Below are 17,766 nucleotides of genomic sequence, written 5' to 3'. Positions count from 1 at the left end.
GAATAAAGGCTGACTCGAATAAAGGCGTATTGCCCCTTTCTGGTGTAGACTGTGTACCTGTCGAGCGCTGCTGCGTCTTTCCCGGACATCACTATCTGAGCGGGTTGACTCGCTTTGAAGAGATGAGCAAATAACTGTAAATGCAAGCCTCGAGCTGTGTCCCTGACCAGGCATCTCCTGATAAGGAGTCCCAGACTCGCACAAAGAGAGCTATCCTCCCTCCTATAGGTGTCTGCGGCGCTGGCGCTGCTATGGTTACACTGACCTGCTGGCTGTTGGGCTGGATACCTTGCCACTCTTCCCCAGCCACGACCTCTTCCTCTGCCTCTTAATGGGAAGAAGGTGTCTGAACGGTCTTGCCAGGAATTGTGGTGGTCAGGTCTTCTATCAAATGAATATCGGCCGAAGGAGCGTCCCCTACCTCGTCCGTCCTGGGAACATTTTTTTGGTGGCAAAGACCCTTTTAATGGATGCCTGCGCTTTGTCTAAGGCAGTGAAAGTGCCTATGAATTTGGACATCTCTTTCATGGAGGGATCCCCGAATAGCAGACCCTGGGCTGCTGCTCCAGATTCGATATCTGCCAGTTCTCCCAACTTGGAGTCTATTTTTAGGAGAATGCCCTTCCTTTGTTCGGTATATATGGCATAGTTGCCATTTCCAAGTAAGCAGAGTGCTCGCTGGGCCCAACCTGATAGAATAATTGGGTCAATCGGGTTGCCTGTATCAGTGGCTTTTTCGGCCATGTCCCTTATCTTTGCCAATGGCCCAGTAATGTCCAGGACACTATCTTGACAGGATCACCAGGCACGATCAATGCCTTTCCTTGGGTCTTTGATGTTCTTCCCTAGGAAGGTAATCCTCTTGGAGCGAATTCCAGGGTTAGAGCTACCTTCCCCGGAATCTCTGGACGAGGGCATTCAGATTTGAGCCTGGCCCTGACTTCTTTCTCCAGGGGCCGTCGTAGTCTTGTTTTAATGTACTCAGTGGCTCTAAACGACCGTTCCCAGTCTGTGGATCTGTGGTGTATCAAATCTTCCAGTGTAAACATACCCTCTAAAGAAGAATGTTCTCTGGCTATCCTCTTGGGAATAGGGGCTGCCGCAATTTCCGAGGTCAAGGGTCTTGACCTTACCGTTTGTCCTCTTCCGAGGAGCTGGGGTCTGATCATCATTGTTATATTTCCCCTCATGCGCGTCATCTGTGCCCTGTTGGTACTCCTCCAGGCCCGAGGGTCTAGCACCCCTATTGTCTTCCTCGGGGTGAGAAGGTCTATCATCGGAAGGGGCCTCCTTCCTAGTCAGAAAGGCTTTCTTAAGCTTGGAGAAGGCGTCTGAAATAGCAGAAGTGGCTTGCTCCGGCTGGCTCGGGGGAAGGGGGTCAAAGAGTTCTTACTCTTACGAGCTGGGGTTCATCCCCCATCAGAAAGGGGTTTCCTTTGTGTTTTCTTCTTCCCCAGTGGGGGTGTTTTGTGCAAGTACTCTTCCATGCTGTCCAAGCGTTGCTGGATGGGCAAGAGCATTTCCAAAACAGCTTTTTTTATGGTGATTTCCACCGAGCACTCCAGCACCTTTTTTGAAGCTGTCTGCCGTAGCCCCATCAATCTGGTATGCTCCCTCTTCCTCCTCTGGCCAATCTTTGTCAGCCTGAGGGGAGTATTGGGCTCCCATAGTAAACAATGAAATCTGACATACCTTTCTGTCCTTTTTTTTTAAATGTATTTTTTTATATGCTCAGTGGGAAATCAGATCAGCCTTCTCCCCAACCCATTACAGCTGCTTTAAAAGCATTCTGTATCTGCTTTCCCCTTTTTTTTTGTTTTGGTTTATGTAGTTCCAGAAAATAAAACTAAATCTCCTCAAGAAGTCGAAGCCGGCGCTCGTAAAATCAGTTGAAAAACAACGGAAATACGTCACGTGAGCACCTGGCAATAGAAAAAAGAACCAGGAGTGAGAGGAGCTCCTCCTAGTGGCTGTGGGAGTAACCGCTGTCAAAAGAAATGCTACGCGCGGCCTCCCCGAGTCTCACAGAGCTTTGAGTCGGGGAGGCGCGTGCGAACACACGGAGAGAAAATAAACAAAAATTACCTTAATGGAGCTAATCGCGGCCGCGAGGCTCCGAATTGCAGCAACATTCTCCGACGCCAGTGAAAGGAACAGCTGGCGTCGGAGATCGCAAATTAACAAAGAAAGAGGACGCAAAGAAAGAGGACGCAAAGCGCTGTCCTCTTATGAGGAAAGAAAACAATACGGCGAACGTTATTAAAATGTAATAAACGCTACCAATGCCGACAATGCTAATAAAACAAAATAGCAAACATAAGTCATATTAAATATACATTTTGTCAATCCATCACAGTAGAAAGTGACAGAACGGAAATTGTACTTATCTTGCAGTGAGCAGCAAAGAAAGTTGAAGTTACATTATTTTAGTGCCTATTTGGAGGGACAGCTGCATGCCTATTGGAGGATCGATGTCACATGGTCTGTGACCTACTATAAACTCTGCCATAGCCTCCTGGGAAATAGAGTTCTTTTCTTCTAAGAGACTTTTATATGGATTAAAGCTTCTTATGTTTAATGTTTTGTTTGTTTGATATTTTTTGCACCTGGTTAATGCATACGCTATGCCCTCAGTCAGGTGCATAAAATACTTGCTGCTGAGCTTTTCTTCTTGAAGTTGAATAAAGAAAGAGAAGCATAATGTGAGCCTCCGATCTTGAAATAGTATCTAAAGAGTTGTGTGGCTGGTGGAAAGAAAGTCTCCTATCTGGACAAGCATCCCCCTTGCCCAAGAACAATGAGACCTCGCCCTGCATCCTGCTCAAACTGGAGAACCCATTGTCACTGTCCCAACCCATACACCGAGCGGAATAAAGGAAATCCTTCTGGCAGGCTCCTTATACAGTTAAGAAAAATGCCCCAAGCAAACACTATTGTTCACCAAAGAGTGTAGTACATCATCTACTTCACTTTTCCGTTATGATTGAAACATGATTTATGCATGACACAGTGAGCACATTGTGGGATACTTAACACTTTGAAGTACACAATTATCGTTATATTTATTTTTATTGTTTTATTGTGGTCTGTTTCAAAACAAACCGTACACATAATAAAAAGTAAATGTACATTTTGTTTAAAAAAAAAACACACCCCTACATAGAATCCCTTGTTCGACATTAAATGCGATTACACGTTAATCACATTCAGATGCATAATTATAGAACTAATCCATGTTCATATAATATAATATACAATTTTTTTTAAAATGTACTTACAGGGTTGAATGTAACTAATCATCAGGGAAAGCTGTTGCCCAAACATTAATCTCGCCCAGAATGCTTCCATGCAAATCAACCTAGGATTATGCACATAATTTAAGAACGTATCCAACTACTTTTGCTGGAGGCAAGGACAATATATAATTAAGTGTTGTATGGTTTCCAGGACCAACATGGACCTGCAACCCCTACTCGTCTTTTTGTCTTTTGGTATATCTTTATGGGCCAACACAATCTAAAGTTGGAAGAAGATTTAATCTAAAGCTCATAAACATATTCCTATACCTGGGGCATGGAAGCCGACTAAGATATTTCGATAAAGATCCCAAACTTCTTTCCATACAGGAATATTGTTTCTGGGAAACCTAATTTTTTTTATCTTTTGCTAATTTCTAATCCACAATAATTCAAACCATTTTTCTTCATCATTTGAAGAATAAATCTGTCCCCCTTCGGGTCTGATTCAAATCTCCAATAGTTGCGTCACATAAAATCCTTAAAAGCGGGCACTGTACCTTCTTTAAATGTCCTCTCTAGGTCAAGCAGTTCTCCCTGGCAGCCTGTACAATCTTCATGTAGAGTAATAGTTTTTTTTCCCAACAAATCAGCGATTCACAGCATAAAAGCTCCAGCTCATGACATATAACTGAAATTGGAAGGTGCATAGAGAGGCTTAACGCCTGTTTCCACAATCTACCCGCTAATTTGCCCCACCATTTGAGTTCCAATTCCAAACTGTAGTAAATTCATGGAGTGACCTTCTTTTTATAGAAATTGACTAGGGTATCCAAAAGAGAATTTCCCATATTTCATCAATAGACTTCCCATGTGAACAATAAAAGGCACAGTTTCCAATTGGATTCTTTCTATTGTGATTGCATATATGGAAGCCAAGTTAAGTGAGTTCATGCGCAACCTCAAGTCTGGTTTTGATCAATATCCAGTGGAACTCCTAAATTATTTTGATAACGTAAAGTTTATTACTTTATATTTTTGTGTGTTAACCTTTAAATGATTAGATGTTAAGTAGTTGTCCAACTTCACCAAAGATCTTTGCAGGACTATAGTGCTGTCCAGTAAAATTATATCATCAACTTATGCAAGCAGATATATCTTTACATTTCCCAACCTCGGAGGGTACATAGAATTAATATCAAGTGTCTTCAACCTCCTACAGATAAAATGTAAACAGGGGGAATAGATAAAAATGCACCCTTGCCTAAGCCCCGCATGAATAAGATTTCTTTCTAAGACCATGCCTTTGTTGTTTAACCTAACCTGTTGATGTGTTTCATGGTGAATCAGCATTATTGTATTTGGCAAGCCAGCTGAAATCCCCCAGAGTTTCAGTTTAGCCTATAGCCCAGTTATTAATATATTAGCTTTGAAGGAAATGCTGTCGGTTATTAAACTAAAAACAAAGAGGTGATGACTGGAACGTTTAGAATACATCTTAACCTCTGGCATTGCTCTGGGCAACCCTCCAGACCATCGATCTTCGCCTGCCAAGCCATTACAGAAGGGGAAAGACCTTATGCAAATCAGGCTTAGTCCCACCCCAAAAGGGGCAGTCCAGCCCGAACTGCTCGGTCACATCGCTTCTGCACAAGACCACAAGCATCCCCCAACATGTTTCGGCCTTGTTGGACCTCATCAGTGAGGAGTAGCTTGGGTCTCTAGGCCCAGCAGGCACAGGACCCACGTCTGGGCATACCCGTGCCACTCGGGGTGACATAGCAAAAACAAAGAGGTGATGGCTGGAAGGTTTATAATACATCTTAACCTGTGGCATTGCCCTCGGCAACCCTGCAGACCATCGTTCTTCGCCTGCCAAGCATATATGGAAGCCAAGTTAAGTGAGTTCATGCGTAACCTCAAGCCTGGTTTTGATTAATGTCCAGTGGAACTCCCTTAATTATTTTGATAACGTAAAGTTTATTACTTTATATTTTTGTGTGTTAACCTTTAAATGATTAGATGTTATGTAGTTGTCCATCTTATATCTTTGCAGGACTATAGGTTTGTCCAGTAAAATTATATCATCAACTTATGCGAGCCGATATATCTTTACATTTCCCAACCTCGGAGGATACATAGAATTAATTTCAAGTGTCTTCAACCTCCTACAGATAAAATGTAAACAGGGGGAAGAGATAAAAATGCACCCTTGCCTAAGCCCCGCATGAATAAGATTTCTTTCTAAGACCATGCCTTCGTTGTTTAACCTAACCTGTTGATGTGTTTCATGGTGAATCAGCATTATTGTATTTGGCAAGCCAGCTGAAATCCCCCAGAGTTTCAGTTTAGCCTATAGCCCAGTTAGCAATATATTAGCTTTGAAGCAAATGCTGTCGGTTATTAAAATGGCAGTGGGGCTTTGTGCAGTGCACATTTAACATAATTCCTTCTAAGTGAAACCAACTGTTGCAGCCAAAGGCAAAATGACCCGTTTAAGGAGAGGGTTGCCCATTATTGTATACGTTGGTCAAGTGTTGAAGCAAAGTTTTCTGGTTGCAGTTTGCAATTCTACAGGTTTCCGACCAGACATGCATTCAGGTTTACACCAACAGGCAAGGGATAAACAAAGCAAGTAGATTATTGCATGCACTTCTTTTTACTCTTACCGGGGTGGCAGTGTCCCCTTAATGTACTCTGTGAATATAAAGGAGAATTAGGGGATGCTTGGCCCAGCTCCAGTTGGCTCTTCTTCCACAAAGGTACTGTAGCCAAGGCAAGGTCCGACATTTGGCTCTAACCATGCTCGGACCGGCTCTGGCTGCCCCACCTCCACCAGCAGGGCCAACGCAACCTTTATCGTTACAAAGTGTAAAACATTGGAATACTTGACTTGGGTAATTCCACCAACTACAGATCTGGTACTGGGAGCAGATCCTGGTGTAATTTAAACCAAAGAAACTAGGCACTGCCATGCTCACAGAGAGCATGTTAGTTTTGCATACTTGCCCCACAAATAGAGTTCTCTATGCATTTAGTTCTTGGGAATTGGTCCATAGTTAATCGAATTTACATATTGTCAGTTTGGTTTCATACAAAGGTTGTTCATGGGCAGCTATTCCTGTGCCTTCATTCATTCACGTTCTTTTTTTCTGTTGTCCAGGTATCGAGCAGCCAGCAATGTGTCACTCTCCCTTTGCAAATTGAAATCTTACTTTCAAAGTCTTATCTTTAATAAATGACTTTTTCTTGTTAAGCAATTTGCATAATGTATTTTCATTTGTATTGTTGTTTTTGCACACAGTATTCAATGTTGGTAAACTTTGCCTTTGTCCTTCCAGGTATGAATGTTTCAAATACAGAAACTCCTACAATTACGTGCTAATGTTCATACTAATACTGTTCAGCTTATCAGTAACCACAGTAAGTCCAGCTTTCTTTGAATATTTCCCTCTAACTACGTTCTGCAGTTGCAAGCTTGTCGGACCTGCATAAACTGAAATGTGCATGATTTCTAATGTATGATTTTTTTCATCACTCTTGCAGCTTTATTTAAGATGGAAGGAACCAGTATTTCACCAGGTGAGTTAATTTCCTGAACGAGTTTTAAAGATAAATGAGCCATTTTCTGCTTGCAGGTGCACATCGCACTCAAAGAAAAAAAAGTTGGTGTTTGCTCTGTCTTCCTTGGTCATTATGAGCAAAACTGTTGTAGTAAAATGGTGTGCTTGGCACTTGTTTTAGATGTTTCAGTGTAAGTATTGGCAGGACAACTAGCAATGTTTTCGTTATTTAAATGCTTGTCTCATTTATGTGATTTTTAAAATGTCCTTTCTGTCTGCAAAATAATTTGTCTGAAAGGAATGTGTTAATTGCAGCTATGGGAAGCTCCAGCTTTAATACAAGCCTATTAACCAAGTGTGCCTTCAGCTGCTTGATTTCCAAGTGGCACGCACCCATCCATCAACCCTGGAATAAAGTCCTTGGCATGGTCCATGTTTTTACTCTTACATAGAAAATATATAGACCTGTACTATCGTGTTATTATGGTTTGTTTTGTAAGGAAAAAGTGAAGGCCGTTATTAACAGGTTAATTGTATCGGTAACATTTGTAAACCATTGTAATGCATGAAAGTTTTAATGTCAAGCACATCCGACTGCAAAAAATCCCAAACTGTTGACCTTGCCAATGCTGTATTTCAGTTGCCTGCAATCCTTGGGAGCAGTGGTCTACTGTAGCAGATGTGGTGAGACCTGCCACCATGTCTGCCAACGGGGGATAGTAGTAGAAGGACCCCCCCCCTTTTGTCTCCATCAAAATGTTGACATGTGGCCACGCCCCGGTTTCCTGTCTTAGTCCCGCCCCTTTTGACATGCCGTGATATAAACTTAATATACATTTGATATAAAAAAGTATATCAATTTTTTATATCAATTGATATACAATGTATATTTTATATAAAGTGGGTATACATTTCATTTGATATAAGTGAATATACATTTTATATCAAAATGCTGTAAAGATCAGTGCCTCCGGTGGCGGTGTTGTTTGAACGAGGGTTGAGGGTGAATTGAGCTCTGAAGACAGGTACTGTGAATCTAGGGTTTTGGAGAGTGAACCAGTCATGAGGTCACAGAGGGATTCTGCCCCGATGTGATAGGAAGCGGAAAATGTTATCTTACAATTTTGATATTTTTTCTATATAAAAATGTATATAACAATGACTATTTTTAGTATAAAAATGTATGAAAAAATATGAAAAAATTATGTTTTTGATAGACATTTTAAAAATCAATATGAAAATCATATTTTTCGATATAAAAATGTATATAAAAATGAATGTTATATATACAATATTTATATAAAATGAGTATATAAACTTCGCCCAAAAATATATCAGACATGGTTTATATCAAATTTCGAAGTTATTGTATTGCATCCGCGCTCAGCCAATTAGTCCAATAGTTTAACGTAGCACCAGGACGCACCAAGGTAAACCCAGCAGAAAACGAACCAGCAGAAACTAACAGAGAAAAAGCGATAACAATAATTAAATAGCTCCAATGCTTACTAGGAAGAAGCGACACATCTGCGTACCGTCATGCTTCTCCTATTATGCTGTCTCTGCCTTCTGGAATCCGTTGTCGGTTTCCTGCTTCCACTGCTGCCAGAATAGATCCATGGGGCTGCAGAGCGCCATCTCGGAGATGAAAGCACAGTATTGACACAATGGCCCCTCCATCGCTGCCACGAAGACCAGGTAGAAAGTGGGCATCTCCTGACAGTATGCCCCCTCCCTAGGGCATGCAGCCCGGGCTTTCAGGGGTGTAGTCTATGAAAGCTGCGCAGCAGTCTTGGTGCGTGTACAGTAGCAGCAGGTTCCCAACAGTGGTCAGCTGGACCGTAACCCTTCCAATCAACAAGGTACTTCAGCCTTCTATGATAAAAACGTGAATCACAAATTACTGCCACTTCAAACTCTGGTCCTTGCGCAGTGTCTACTGGGGGAGGAGACTGATGACCTGGTCTCCTGAACTGATCCACCACGTGAGCCTTCAACTGAGAGATGTGGGATACTGGGTGAATCCTTGGCAATGAAGATGGTAGCGCGAGGCGATAAGCAACCTTCCCAATTAGATCTTTCACCATGAAAAGCCCAAAGAATCTATGGGCCAATTTGGTAGGTGTTAGCCGTCTCGGTAAATACTTAGAAGATAGCCAGACCTGGTCTCCTGAAGAAAAGGATGGCTCTGGACTGCTCTTCTTGTCTGCTAACATCTTAATCCTAGCACAGGACTCCTCCAAGGCCAAAAGGGTTGTGGCATGGCCTGCTTGTATATCGCTGATGAGGAAAGCAAGAGAAGGAAACTTCTAAATTCCTGGGCGAACTGTAGGGAAGGAGATGGGATGAAAAGCCTAAGAGCAATAAAAAGTCCAGTAGAGGTATGCAGGGAATCATTGTAAGCGAATTCGAATTCCGCAAATTGTAGCCAGTCACTCCAGTCATCTTGTTTTGTGGAAACGAACCATCGCAGATACTGTTCAAGGGACATGTTGACCCACTGAGTTTGGCCGTTGGTGTGGGGATGGTGTCCGGAGGACAAGGCCCTTTTGGACGCCCAATAATTTACACAAGTGAGTACAAAATGTGGAGGTGAATTGGGATCCTCTGTTTGAAACTATCCTTGCGGGAATGCCATGTAAACGGAATATGGTATGCAAGAAACATTTAGCCATATGAGCCGCAGTGGGTACCTTGGGCAAGGGAACAAAGTGAGCCATCTTGGCCAGTGTTTCCACTGTTATCATGATAGCAGTGTTTTTGGAAGAAGGGGATAATTGAACAATCAAATCAGTGGAGCCGTTTTCCCAAGGTTGTGAAGGTAAGGCGGGTTGCATTAGCAGACAGAAGGGACGATGATGGGGTACCTTGGATTGTAAGCATATTGAACAGGCGGATGCATACACCTTTGTGTATTCGCTCATGGAAGGCCACCAGAAATGTCTCAGTATGAGCTCTGTAGTGTTGCAGACTCCCGATGTTGAGCAGCCTTCGTGCCGTGACACATCGGCACGGCTTGCATCTGCAAGGCGGCCGTAGGTAGGAACAGCCTGTGGTCTCTGAATAGAACATCTTGATCTGAAGTAGAATATACCTGGAAATGATTTCTGTAACAAGGGTAGATGGTCAAGTGTAGCTTTCTTTACTGTCTTGATGAAATCAGACACAAAGAACAGAAAGGTGGCACTAGGAAACCTCTCCTTCTGAAGTACTACACCTGATAAGGCTTCAGAATGGGATAAGGCATCTGCTTGAATATTTTCATGGCCCGGGACGACAATTGTGGCGCTCCATTTGTTGCAGAACTCTGAGGTTGCGATGGTCTGTCCTAACTTCGATCTGGAAAGAAGATCCTAGAAGCAAATGTCTCCATTCCTAACATGCCCGTTTGATGGCCAAAAGTTCTTTTTCGGGAACAGAGTAATTTGTTTCGGTGGGACTCAGTCTTGGACAAGAAGCCTACTGGGTATTCGAAGGCATCACCATGTTCTTGTTTAAGTACTGCTCCGAGAGCAGTATGAGATGCATTGGTTTCTAGAATATATGGACGATCTTGGTCAGGAGGCTTTAGGATTTGTGCTGACGTGAAAGCCTTCTTTAAATTCTGAAATGCAGCTTGTTGTTTCTCTGTCAAGAGGAATTTACTTCCTTTCTTTAACAACTCTGTGAGTGGTCTGATCTGATTCGAAAAGTTCAGAATGAACTTACGGTAGAAATTGGAGAACCCTAAGAATTGCTGAATTTCCTTTACTGAGGACAGTTCCTTCCAGTGAAGAATTGCTCTTACCCTAGAGGGGTCCATAGATGTTCCATCCTCTGAAAGGATAAATCGGAGCAACGAAACTTTGGATCGATGAAATACACATTTCTCAGCCTTGACGGCCAGATGGTTTTGTTCAAGTCTTCAAAAGACTGCAGAGACATGCTTTATGTGGTCTTCAAGTGTATTAGAGTACACCAAGATGTTGTCTAGGTACAGTACTACATAATGGAGAAGGAGGTGTGAGAATACATGATCGATGAAGCATTGGATCACTGCTGGGGCGTTGGATAGTCCGAACGGCATCACACTGTATTTGAAATGTCCTAAGGGAGTGTGAAAGGCTGTCTTCCATTCATCATCCTTATGGATATGAACCAAGTGATAGGTCCCTCGCAAGTCCAACTTAGAAAAGGCATTCGCATTTCGAGGGGATTGGGTCCTCCGACGTATTCCATATCTATGACAGTAATCACCACAGCTGTGCTGCTTTAGAAAATCTTTCGGCGTCTGCGTCCTGCGTCGATACGCCGCCCTCTGCCTCCATATTGTCGGATATCAAAGGTAATGGATACTTGTCCTTGATGGTGATTTTATTCAACCCTCGATAATCAATGCATGGTCTTATTTCCTTCAAATCTTTCTTTGGGATAAAAAAGAGCAACACATCAGCTGGGGATTTGGACTCCGCTATGAGCCCATGATTTAAGTTGGCTGTAAGGTTTTCTTTTAAAGCCTCTCTCCCCAGAGCTGACAAGGGATACATTCGGCCAAACGGAACTTCGTGGTTGGGGAGCAATTCAATAGCGCAATAGCCTCCTTTATGAGGGCAGACTGGAATTCTTGGTAACATGAAGTTAAAGTTTGTATGACATTGATCCTAGCGACAGGACCAGAATTATTCCCCGTTTCTACAGGAGAGTGCATCCCCACGGCTCCTCCTTTGAGGCATTGAGCGACACAGTGGTTGGACCTTAGGAAGATCGTGACGTAAGGATTGTGGAGCCGAAGCCAGTGTAATCTCAGAATTATGGGATAATGCGCTGCCTTAATCCGGTCAAATTGAATCTTCTCTTTGTGAGAATCCAGAGACATCAGGATAGGCATTGACTGTTCTTTTATCATCCCAGTAGATTTGCCGTCAACCCCTTCCACTGGGACTTGTAGTGACTTCATTACCCGGGAAAAGCCATGCATACATGCCCACTCATTGGCCATAAAGTTACTGTCTGCCCCGCAGTCAATGAGAGCTGGAACATGGTTAACAGAAGTTCCATTATCAGTCGAGGATACTCTAACTACGACCATAAGTCTTTCAGAATTTGCTGCCGAATTTAGTCTGGGAACCCAAGGTTTCTCCCTGATCCCTGGTTCCCACTAGGGCCGGGGTTTGGCGTTTCCCATACAGCGAGGAGGAGAAAGCGGGCAATCACGGACCAAATGTTTGTGAGATGCGCAATACATACAAAGACCTCCTTCACGTCTCGGGGTCCTTTCTTTGGTAGACAGGGGACCTCTGGCTGTTCCCTGTTGCATGGGTTCGTCATCAGACGTGGGTCTAGGCGATGTCCGGTTTGCTTCAGGAAGACTAAGAGTACTTCTTAGCTTCCTTATTTCACTCCTCCTTTCCTGGAGTAGGTACTCAAGTTGCATGACCAAAGTGATGAGTTCAGCCAGATGGGTGGGACGAGGTACTCTGGCAAGCTCATCCTTGATCTCTTCTGAAAGCCCTCTTTGCATTATTTTGATCAAAGCATCGTCAGGCCGAGCAGTTTCATGGGCCATTTGTTTGAATTGGGGTATGTAGAGTAGTGTATCCATGGTTCCTTGTTTGAAGTCTCGCAGATTTTCCTGGGCTAATAGCACTAGTTCTGTGTGGGCAAACATGGCTCAGACTCTGTGCATGAATACTTGTACCAAGGCACGCACGCGTCAATGAACTCTTTCACCTTCTCGGGATGGCCATCGAATATGCCTGACAGCACAGTTCCTGGAGGTAATTCAGTATGTGTGACTCCTTGTAGTACCAGTTGTCGCAGATTGTTGTTTTCTGTCTGAAGATTTTGCGCTTCCAGGGTTAGTGCCTGTACGGCTGCCGTGAGCTGCTGGACTTGTTCCATGGTAGGATGTCTAGGCCTTGCTTACTATCAACTGTAAGCATGCACTGACCTGTTCTTCAGAGTTCAGCTTGTAGAAAGTGCCGAGCAGACCAGACAGTGCTTGAGACCCAGAAGTTTACAGGGAACTCGAGAGGCGTCCGGGATGTCAGTAGCGAATAACCCTTGTAGGGACGTACACCCCCTTGTTGACAGACAGTTGTTGGTGGTATGGATGTTAAGTTCTGTGAGTGGATGGTCGTGAAGAGTAGCAGGAGTGCCCGAGTTCCGGAATCAGATGGTACTCCCAAAGGCAGGAATCTGGAACGGAGGACACAAGGTAAGAGAGTGAAACTAGGTAAATAGAAAAAGGGGAAAAGAAACACGGGAACCATGTCTCTAAGACACACTGAACCAGCACCTGAGAACCGGTAACCTCGGAAGCCGAGAGAGGGACCAAAAATGGAAAGAACCACCGAAGGCGACAGGGGAGACCGGAACGGCTTCGGCAACGAAGCGTTCCAAAAAGAACATAGTTTGGAGACTTCAGCTGGAACTCGGGGATGCCGAAATGAACAGGGAACAAGAGAAAGAGATAGTAATGCCAATGCTTACAAGGAAGAAGCGACGCATCGGCTTACCGTCCTGTTGCTCCTATTATGCTGCCACTGCCTTGTCAGTTGTCGGTTTCCTGCTTCCGCTGCAGATTAAATGTCTGCTGCCAGAATAGATCCATGGGGCTGCAGAGCGCAATCTTGGAGATGAAAGCACAGTATTGACACAATGTCCCCTCCATCTCTGCTGCAAAGACCAGGTATAAAGTGGGGGGTCTCCTGACAGTTCACCCCATAACAACTGAACATAAAGATACAACTAGGTGTTATAAACAACTCATTTTTTACATTTACATTTAAAACATTTTTATTCAGATTTGTTTCACAATAGTTTTGAGTTAACAGATATACGACAATCCTGTCGGCTACAAAATGCGCGGTATCAGCAGCCACCACATGACATGTTCCTTCTGCACTTCAATTTTTAAAAGCCAACCTTTTTTTTAATGCCTCATTCATCTTGCAAGGCTGAAAACTAAGTGGAAAACTTTTACAAGTATGTTGATTTAAATCTGGATGCTTTTTGTGTACACTGTTGCTGAGACATAATTGTGCATGCATGCACAGCCTCCTATACATTTAAATGTTTCTCTTGGCATTGTGTCACAGTAACACATTTGGGGCAGGCGGCTTGGGGTTAAATGAAATAACGCATAGTAATTATATATTTACAGCATATATTTATAATTCTCTTAGGATATCTGAGGTATGGATGCTGGCATGTCCACAATGAGAGCCAAGACTTTTTATTCTAAAACTCTCATAGAAAGCAAACCGCACATTTTGTAGCGGACAGGATTCTCGTACATAACCCAAACTATTGTGAGTAAAATTTGAATAAATATGGTTGTTTTACATGTTTATAAAAATGTGTTTATAACACCTAGTTGCGTCTTTATGTTCAGTGGTTATGGGGCGAACATGACCAGGCATGAAGTTCTTGAAAATATATTAAGGCAAAGGGGCGTTGACCGGTATGGAAGGATGTTAAGCGCTTGTAGTATCGTCTGTGAAAATAAAAAAAAGCCAGCATCTGAAACAACAACAGAGTTCTACTCTGTGTCGTAACTTACAACGTATGATTAAAAACATAGAAACTGTTTCTTTATCCTGTATCCGTTTGCTGTTCCCACCACATCCTAGCGTTACACCTCTGAATAAAGTAACTTTCAAAAAATCACCAAGCGCTGGGTTTTATTATACATAATAAATAGCAACACGTAATAAAGAGCCAGACCATTTTATCATTTGGAAAACATATTTATATAAAAAGACATATTTAATACAGAAAGGAAAAAAAGATCAGGTCAATGCAGAGAGAAAAAGTTTTAATGCAAAGAAAAAATAAACATGCAGATTCGAAGAACCAACTCTTAGACACTCAGCGAGGACGGGTGTATCGCTGTGTGACCTAGATGGCTGTGATATAGTGAGGTGTTTGAAACCTGCAAGACTATGCTTCACACTTAAAAACTGTTGTGGCCTCATCACACCCTGTAGCGCCGGCTGGCGGCTCAATACCACTACCTATAGCGTTCCATGATTGAGCCTTGGTAGCAGCACTGTCCCAAATGAATAACCCCTTGTGGCAACAAAGCAGCAGAATCTGTGGCAGTTCTTGGATCGTGGAATCAGTAAAGCCACCTGTGCCCATTGCTAAATCTGAAGAATAATTCTGCCGCATTGGAGCCACAATCGGTCGGCCATTGGTTCCAGCAAAAACATGCGCCCCCATCCTTGGACCCCCAGAGCATCCGAGGCGTGATGAACCAGCCGCACAAATTTCCAAAAATCCAACAGGTGATGCATAGGTCATTTTTTCTGAATCTGCCTGCAACATCCAGTTGTTGAAAGACATCCTGGCTTTAAATAGAAAGAATATGGAATCAGAATAGGCCATCTTTTACACAGAAACAGTCCTCCCTTAATATATAAAGCATCACCTAACACCTAAAGCCGGTATAACACTGTGGTACTTTCCACCCTTCAAAAAGTCCACCATTCCAGCGTTATGTACGAATAAATAAGTCTCCGCTATTCCATTTGCACAGCATGTGCAATTTTTGACATGTACTCAACTTCACTGCTTATTGGGGCGTGTCAATGTTGTACAAAACACTGCAAAAGTTAGAACCATATTTTAAATTGCTAGCATACAATTAAAAAAGTGCTGCTTTAAAAGATGTGACGATGCCGGCCCGCACTCTGCGTTTCCCTTGCAGACAGAGAATGGACACATTTTGTTTTACTTAGTGCCACTCTGCACGCAGCATAAAATACATTGTAGCGCCTATTTGGAAGTACAAAACGAATCCAGCACAATCTAAAACATGCAGTGGTACAGTCATGAAAACTTAAAATAATCCGGGATTGACACATCCCCAAACATCTCAAGCCCGGTATAATACTCCTCAAGCCTGTTATAACATCTTTTTAGCCTGCCACCCTTTAAATAATCCACCATTGCAACGTTCTTTTACAACATGTGATCATTGGCAAATACTGACTTCACATTGCACGCATTTGAATACAATCTGATTATTTCACACACTAAAAATATGTTCTCAACTTTATTGGCGCTGTGTAAAACGAAAGCACTGCATTGTGTGTGTGCAAATATGCTGCATCACAAAAAGACAAGTGCACCAAAAGTGCAAATGGGGTTTATTTTGTGCAGAGACTTTGGCTTTTTTTTAAATAAACTGAATGTTTGGGACGGTTATAAGGGCGGCGGTGAGCCCATAAAAAGAAATGCATAAAAATTGAATATTAACTAGAAATGCATTCGTTGCATAATATGAAAATGTTTGCACCATCAAAGACTCAGTGAAATGCCATACTCATTCCTAAAATGTAATTGTTGCTATACTGGGTTGCTGACTTTGCTGTCTCAACCTCATACTTTCCAAGCTTTAATATTGAAGTGTCTGATTTTGTAGCCGTGCCATGATAGATATATATATTCTGAGGCTTGTGGAATCTGCTTAGATCACATGCTGTGCATAGGCCGACATCTAGTGGAAGCTGCGGAGTATTACAGTTTGTTTTTCGAAACTCGAAAATGGGCGTCGACACAGGCGTGCCAGTAATACTATCCCTAGTGTGACGTCCACTGTACCCAAGATCCCTCACGCGTCTAGGATCCTCAGATTGTTTTTTTCCGCCATACTGGTCGGAAGCATCTTGCGGAGTCCCCTGGCCTTAGCCATACTTTTGCTAATTATTGAAGTTTAACTTTAATTATTGACATCCTTCCCCACCCCAACGTCGACACTCGACGATGGCTGGAGAAGACATCGACCGTCGGCTGCTGCACGACGGATCTGGGCCTCGGAAGGCCGCTGGCCTCGGCCCGGGCCTAGTAGGCCGCTGGCCTCGGCCCTACAAGTAGGGAGAGTGGGGGGTGGTACATACTCTTCACTCTTGGTATATAGGTACACTTATATATTTCCTACACTTACCAGCCCGCTGCCTCAAGGTGCGTATGGAGGGTACCCCTTTCCAATTCTGCCCCAAGTGCAACCGCAAGTACCCTTGGGTCGACAGGCACGCCACGTGTAATCTCTGCTTGCCGAGGGACCACCCCGAAGCGAACTGCAGAGCGTGTAGTAGGCTTAAGCCTAAGACACTTAAGGACCGTTCGACAAAGCGTTGGGCCCACCACGCCAGGCAGGCAGCCATGGCAGCGGAGGGCGCCTTCAGCGATGGCAGCGACGCCGTACTTTCGGACGGCGAGGGCATTACGGCGTCGAAAGACTGCCGAGCGCAGGTCCCCGACCTCGGAAGGTTGTCCGGCAGGGCGGCTATGGGGAAGACCCCCGGCGACGCAAGCGCTACACACCCTACACACACTAAGTACACTAAGTCCAACCGAACCTCGACGACGTCGACTTCTCGGAAAGAGGCACAGATAGAACGGTCCGACTCGGTGTCCTCTGGCCGCTCTCGATCGAGATCGCCTCATGACGCAAGGCAATCATCCACTCTTGCCAAGAGTGCCTCGCTCCCTACATTAACGGAAGTTCGATCGTCGGGAGACGAAGACGACTTCCACCCCCAGGCCGCGCTCCAGGAGACCGAGGCCGCAGTTAACACCAGCGAGGCCCCACGCTCGAAACACACAGATACCTCTCCCGACCCTCGACGCCAGGCGTCGAAAGCCTCTGGGGCCTCCAAGGGGCAGGGAAAACATTTTTCCACACACGGGGAGGGGGGAAACAGCGGAAAGCTCAGACTTCCACTCCTGTCAAACACAAATCCACTGGGACATCCAGCAAGGGTACCCTTGATAAGTCCTCTAAGTTGCCTACTAAGATCATACCCTGTTCCAAAGAATGGTCCAGTGAAGACATAGACAGGGTCATGTCAAGGATGTCTTCCTTAGCTGATTTTTATGACAAAAACCCAGAGCATTTCCTTTCGTATGACCCTCAAGGGGCCACACCCTCAGGCTCCTCTGATCCTATCCCCCTAAGTAAAAAGGCCCGGTTCGAAAGA

General features: G+C 43.9%; 1 protein-coding gene across 1 annotated transcript in view; it reads left to right on the top strand.

Moving 5' to 3' along the window:
• Positions 1–17,766, top strand: part of ACER3 (alkaline ceramidase 3) — a 435,473-nt gene that overhangs the window by 215,846 nt on the left and 201,861 nt on the right. Inside the window, exons 5-6 of the mRNA XM_069640008.1 lie at positions 6,578–6,659; positions 6,783–6,818. Of these exons, the coding sequence (XP_069496109.1) occupies positions 6,578–6,659; positions 6,783–6,818 (118 nt within the window). The remainder of the gene's footprint in view (positions 1–6,577; positions 6,660–6,782; positions 6,819–17,766) is intronic.

Source organism: Ambystoma mexicanum, chromosome 7q (assembly GCF_040938575.1).
Source record: "Ambystoma mexicanum isolate Mex_15411 chromosome 7q, UKY_AmexF1_1, whole genome shotgun sequence".
Taxonomy (NCBI): domain Eukaryota; kingdom Metazoa; phylum Chordata; class Amphibia; order Caudata; family Ambystomatidae; genus Ambystoma; species Ambystoma mexicanum.
This window is presented reverse-complemented; position numbering and strand designations above follow the sequence as displayed.